Source organism: Diachasmimorpha longicaudata, chromosome 9 (genome assembly GCF_034640455.1).
Source record: "Diachasmimorpha longicaudata isolate KC_UGA_2023 chromosome 9, iyDiaLong2, whole genome shotgun sequence".
NCBI lineage: Eukaryota > Metazoa > Arthropoda > Insecta > Hymenoptera > Braconidae > Diachasmimorpha > Diachasmimorpha longicaudata.
The window spans coordinates 4967876-4973984 of record NC_087233.1 but is presented as its reverse complement, the minus strand read 5'-3'; the positions used below and the strand labels follow the sequence as shown (position 1 = coordinate 4973984).

Here is a 6109-nt window from a genome sequence, read left to right as displayed (position 1 = left end):
CCCTTGAACATTGCCACTGAAGACTAAAAAATCGGCCGATCTATTCTACCCTAAATGACAATCAGACATCAGAAACTTCAGTACGATCTGTTAACCTGGTCTTTCACGATGTGGATCGACCGAGTAGCGCGTTACAAGTCACCAATAAAAATGACTAGAAAGGAATTATGGTGCTCATACATGTGCTGCTATTTTATAACCCTCGGGGCGGTCATCTGGGTGTCGATATACCTAGCACTCGACCCCGAGAACTACAGATGGCGTCAGAAGAACGGAGCAGCGATTTCCACTGCTGCAGAACCAGCAGAAGCGCTACCTCCAAAGCCCGAGGTGCCTCCACACCAGCAGGACGGTACCGCTGAACAGGACCCGGATCGCCTGAAGATCATGAAGCCCCACTCCGACCAGAAGATCCATCCGAAGGTCACTGAGCCGCTGAATCCGGTCAGGGCGAGCATGACGATCCATGTGGATGTCAGCGGTCCAGGTCAGCAGCTCCAGTGGGTAGTGACGAAGTCCCCTGGTAGTGGTGGTGTGATGCAGCCGAAGCCGGCGATTATCCCGCATGGACGGAACCCAGAGCCATTTCCTTGGGGCTTAGCAATTCCAAGAGGGGAATATTCAGATGTGGAGGGGAGCTCGGGATTTCCTGATAGGAATCATCAACTCCAGGGGAGAATTTTATTTTCTCCGGATGACGGGAAGTGGGATAAAGGGCGGGCAGATGACAGGAGAATCCCGGTTACTGTCAACCTTGAACTGTCCTCGTCCTCGTCCCTTCAAACGATTCCGGGTAGAGCTGAGAAGATCTCAAGGTCATCACGAACAATGAAATTACCCGATTCTGTGATCGTTGGATCTGTCCTTGAAAAGGAATACGCAACAGGGATGAGATCATCGCCAGAGATGACGAAATCGTCGATTGGGGGAGTCACTTCCAGTCCGTGGAGAGCAGTATCAGCATCTAGGGGAAGCAGCGCAAGTGATAAGATAAGACATGTCTTTCCTGCTGAGTCATCATCTCCATTTCATGCCGGTAATTCTACCAGTTCAGAGAATTCCAGGAAGAGAATTGTGAATGAGAAGAGATCAATTGCGGATTTTATGACAGAGAAAGTCAACAGAAATAATCTTGACGTTGGAGGTGATGATTTAGGAAGATCAGGAGGGAAAATAGTTGAGTTAAAGCCCAGTTATGAGTCCGAGAAAAAATGGGGAGTGGATCAAGTTGACCCAGAATTCAATTCAACGGTAGTAAGTCAACAGCAAGTGATTAGACTTGAGTCTAATGTAACTCATAACTTGGGAATGATTTCAACTGCTCGAGGTGAGTCAGATGTCAGTCCAACATCAGCAAGTCATCAAGAAGTGGAGCTTGAGTTGAGAAGATTGATTCCATCGGGATTGAACGTGACTCAAGAGATTGTCGAGAAGTCAGAAAATCAATCGGAAGCAATTTCACATGACTCGGTCATCGGTTCTGAGTCATCGACAGGTTCAGGAGTGACTCAAGCGGCAGAAACAAATTCGTCACTGAGTCAATCCCGTTCAGAAGTTCATTCTAACGAGCCAAATCTGATTTCAGAGTCAGAAAGAACTGTAGAAGTAAAATCATTTGACTCAGTCATGACTCGTGACCTCGAGTCAAGCTCCCGATTGACTCACACCCATGAAAATTCGAGTCCTGGCTATGACTCAAGTCTACACTCCATCTCAACTGAGTCTTACGAAAGTGTTGACCCGCCAGAGGTACCTGAACACGTCTTGAATGACTCAAGAGTGACTTACACTGACTCAACAACTATTCTTCAGGGAGAATCGACTGAAAATGACTTTGTCCATCACCCGGATCACTCTTAACTCCTCAAAAATTCAAATAACCGTTCGGAGACGCTGTAGACAGTCTCATCATACCCCAGCGGTGACGCAGACTCAGTAAAATAAGTCAACCCTGGACATCGTCCCTCGGAAGTGATCACCGAATAAAAGTCACGTAACTTCGCGATTTGTCGTTATGACTTCCGGTCGAAACTCATGAAAATTGAACATCAATTCACTCTCCAAAGACAGGATGCTCGAGACCTTGAGCGTGCGTGCGCCAGATTTTAAGAAGCTACTCCCGAGACAACGCCGCCGAAGGAAGAGCAACAATCGTCGTAACATCCGGCTGCTAGCCCCAACAACCCAACGTGAATGAGGTTGAACTGAGGAAATTTACTCTTCATGTTTCTCCCACCCTTGACGACCTCCACCACAACCCTAACAGGAGATGAGGAATGGCCGACAGTCGGCCAGCATTGGCCAAATGTCGGCCCACTGTCGGCCATTCCCCATCTCCTGTTAGGGAATTCCTCTCTCCCACCTCTGATACTCATGGGTAGGATCTCCCCAGTCATCCAGCATTGCCCGCCTGATCCTTCTCTCATGAGCGACCTTAGACTCAGTTGACTGTCCTTTCTTCAAGGACAACGGGCTCTCCACTCTCCAGCTCTAGCTCCAGTGGTGTCAAATAAAAATAAACAGCGAAAAAAGGCAATTTAACATTTTTTATTTTGTTTCATTACCGCGTGCAGATAATTTCATCAGATCCACGGGAAATAATTATCGAGGATGTGAATGGCGAATTCAATTCCCAGGAAACACACGGCATTGGCAGGAAAGGCCCGTATTATAACCGGTATTAGGCCGCTGTAGAGGGCGCCAACGCCCTCGATTCGCAAAAGCTCGGGGAGCACCGAGCGCATACCTTTAGGATATTTTTTAATGGTCGATGTTTGAAGACGCGACTTGAGGACGTCCATGGGCATTGCCACCAGCCAGTTTCCGATACCAGCAACACCACCTGCGAACATCGGCTGCCAGAGCGACACCTCAAGGAATAATCAATAATTAAATAACGACTTCCCAGAGCTTTCGTTACTGATTTGAAATGCCGAGGGGATGTTGTCTAAGTTCGGGTCTGGAGACTGACGTCAAAGGGAAAGGGGAAGAAAAATACAGGAAGTACTAGGACAACTGGGGAAACGTCCGGAGGATCATTGAGAAAAGGTCCAGAGGTCTTATTGGGAAATGACCTTGAGGATTGGGCCAAGGCCCAGCCGCTTTATTGAATAGGACCCCATCAGCGACACCTATCGATTTCATTTCCCGGTCTAAGGAAGGGGATGTGACGGAGGGGACTGGACCCTCTACCCCCAGCCCTTCCCCAAATGTCCTTGAAGTAATGGAGACGAAGGGATCGGGATTACGTGATGTTCGTTTTCGGTTTCCATCCTCATCATGAGTTCATAAATTCCGAAATAAATTCCCCCGGAAGGTACGTCCCTGAGTAATGTCGCACAGGTGCCGACGTAGAGGTTCCTGATGCCCCCCTCCTGGTACAGCTTTACAACAGCGTCCTTGAAGCCTCTGTATTTGGCACCTTTTGTCTGGAAGTAACGAGAGAAAGTTCCGGAAATTGGTGGTTCCATTGTAAGACGATGGGGGATGTTTTTGGCACCTGCATTTGAAGGAGACACTTGATCCTCTCTCCGGGGACACTGAATACGGTTGTGGTCAGACCGGAAAACATTCCAGCGAGGAAGAGTTGAAGTGGAGTCAGTGGTTCATTGGTCGGGGACGAGAGAAGTTGTTTTCCAAGACCAAAACTGAAGAAACTCAGAGCGAATATTGGGACTATTCCTATCAGCGGTGCGGTTATCCCCTGACGTGGGGAGATAAAATTTTGGAAAAGGACGCGGTAGTGTATCGGCCCCGTAAACTATTGAGGTCTCTAGGTCTCTAGATCTGCGAAGATGAGGCCGAGAGCCTCATTTCAGTTGAATTTCATTGGTACAAGAGAAATTACGTATGTTTTGATAATTTTTCGTTGTAGACCAGAAAATTGATTGACAGATTTGAAATTATTCACTTCCATTTGTACAAAACATGTCAAGACATAAGACTTGCTTATGGATTACACGAATAGTGACTTATCCTGCGACTATCGAACCCTATTTTTCGATAATGTGCGAAAAACGGGATTTCTCGCACGCGGTGCGTCCGTAAAGTGGTACTTTACGCACTAGTGTGAAATAATCACTGAAAAAAATTATTTCTCCCCCGTATATGCTTCTGTATATTGTTTAATAGGGTAGGGAAAGGGTTGGGGTGCTTAATTGACCCCATTTGAAAACCCGAAATTTTTTTTTAAGTCAAATTTCGATAGAGCTCACTCTGTACAATCCCATTGGCCCTTCTCGCTTCAGTGTTCTAACAACAGCATCAGTTGTATTCTTGTAAGCCCCAGGTGCAGCTTGCATTCTCGTTTTAATAGTGTCTAACGGATGTCCAAAAATAGTTGTTGCTATTCCCCCCACTCCCCCCGCTGTGAAAACACTAAAAATCATGAAAAATAAAACCAAAAAAGGTTCAGAAGGAGAAAAAAAATTACGATCCCATTCGATTAACCAGAGATGTCTTCATGAAATCGCTAAAAATATCACCCATCTTGCCCCAGTGGTTATCAAAATATTCGAGGATTTTACAACAAAATAATTTGAAACTGCGATTATAAAAGAATCAAAATTTGCAGCCCCTCACAAAGTTGAAATTTTGTTTTCGGTTCAGGAGAATTTAGGTTCGTAATACCTATCAGGTACTTCATGAGTGTCTGATCATGCGGTAGATCCATTCCTCGATCAGTTGTTGATCTATCTGCCCAGTTGATCTAGTTGTTGAGCTACTCTTGTCCTCATGATTCACTTGAGATATGAAAAAATGAACCGAAGTGACCAGAAATGAAAATAGAACGGAAAGAAAAGGAGTAAAAACAAACATTTACTGCACGACGTCGATTGCTCGGGAATTATCGCGGCGTTTACTCGAGAATAATCGTAAGATAATGACGAATTGTGAGGGAAAGAGTTACTTTAACCCTTATCTCAGTTTTCGCTTGCACAAGTATAAACCATCGTCGCTAAGCAACTTCCGGCGGCAGTCGAGCGCAGGTATTGGAGGGAAAATATTATTGCACTTCGACGGTGGAAAATTTTTATCAACTTTTGATAAAATGTTTGAGGTTTCCATTAAAAAAAATTAAATACAAAATTAAACTCAATCATAAATCTTCATTTTTTTAAATTGTCGAAATAACATTGAAGGGGACCGACGATTTTCTATTATTTATTTTTACGAAATTCTAATGTAAAAAAATTTTTCTAATGTCAAAGTCAAATTGGAAAGAAAACAAATAATCTTTATACAGATTTAAAAAAAAATTAAAAGATGAAAAAACATTTCATTTTTTCACTTTTGAAAACAAACGAAAGGATTACGAAATCTTTTTTTATAAATGGGGACTTTTTCTTTTGTTAAAAACTAAAGTCAAAAATAGTCAGTTTCTTCATTTTTTTTTTAAATTGTATATTAACATATTTCAGAGATTTTCCAAAATGAAAAAAAAATATTAAGACTTCTCTGACGTCTATCTAAAAATAGTAATGAATTGATAAGTCTTTAAATAATTGTATCGTCACCCAAAACGTTTCACGTCACATTTAGCAATCTCCATCATATTTCATTTTATCAGCATATTTTTACTGTCGCCGACGTTGCCAATCAGCACATTCTGCGCTCCAAAGTCATTTTATGACAGTCCGAAGTGACTATTCACTCTAGGTCACTATCGGCAAATTTTTTTCTCATTGTTCCCCGTGCAGACAGAATCACACGTTCGTATTGCGATTGCCCAGACACTTCAGTCTCCTGATGAATAGTTCCTTTAATATCCATATTAAACCCTAAAAAATGTGTCCAAGAGAATCCGCCCTGAAAGCCCACTCGACCCCTCGTAAACGTCCCCAAACCGCGCGATTTACGACTTTAAACACATGACACCTCCGTCCCCAGAACAAGCAGACGCTTGTTTCGAAAAATGTTATAACATTCGATTGTATTCATCACTCCTCCTGTTAAAGTCTCCGAACTTGACAGTTGTTGGATACCCGAAGAATAAATTCAAATCCAGTTTTATCCCTAAATAAACTGACATTTATTCAAGGAATAGGGTTGACCTTATCATGACACTTGGGTTATATAGTAGTTATATAGTAAATCGATTGAAGATTTC

General features: G+C 43.4%; 2 protein-coding genes across 2 annotated transcripts; one reads left to right on the top strand and one right to left on the bottom strand.

Moving 5' to 3' along the window:
* Positions 1-54: 54 nt before the first annotated feature.
* On the top strand, positions 55-2245 carry LOC135166092 (uncharacterized). Its single transcript, XM_064128064.1, has 2 exons — positions 55-1988; positions 2071-2245. The coding sequence occupies exon 1, from the start codon at positions 55-57 to the stop codon at positions 1858-1860; it is 1806 nt and encodes a 601-aa protein (XP_063984134.1). The 3' UTR covers positions 1861-1988; positions 2071-2245.
* Positions 2246-2579: 334 nt separating this feature from the next.
* LOC135165864 (mitochondrial carnitine/acylcarnitine carrier protein-like) lies at positions 2580-4580 on the bottom strand. Its single transcript, XM_064127622.1, has 4 exons — positions 4215-4580; positions 3500-3703; positions 3249-3428; positions 2580-2870 (listed from the first exon to the last, which is right to left on the bottom strand). Exons 1-4 carry the CDS (start codon positions 4386-4388, stop codon positions 2583-2585), a joined length of 846 nt encoding a protein of 281 aa, XP_063983692.1. The 5' UTR covers positions 4389-4580; the 3' UTR covers positions 2580-2582.
* Between the last annotated feature and the right edge of the window lie 1529 nt (positions 4581-6109).

Excerpts from the sequence above, each read along its gene's own strand:
- LOC135166092 (XM_064128064.1), top strand. The coding sequence starts at position 55 with ATGACAATCAGACATCAGAAACTTCAGTACGATCTGTTAACCTGGTCT.
- LOC135165864 (XM_064127622.1), bottom strand. The coding sequence starts at position 4,388 with ATGATTTTTAGTGTTTTCACAGCGGGGGGAGTGGGGGGAATAGCAACA. Across the intron at positions 3,704-4,214 it reads GGCCAATGGGATTGTACAGA|GGGATAACCGCACCGCTGAT; the intron begins GTGAGCTCTATC and ends TCCCCACGTCAG. Across the intron at positions 2,871-3,248 it reads AAACCGAAAACGAACATCAC|GTGTCGCTCTGGCAGCCGAT; the intron begins GTAATCCCGATC and ends TTATTCCTTGAG.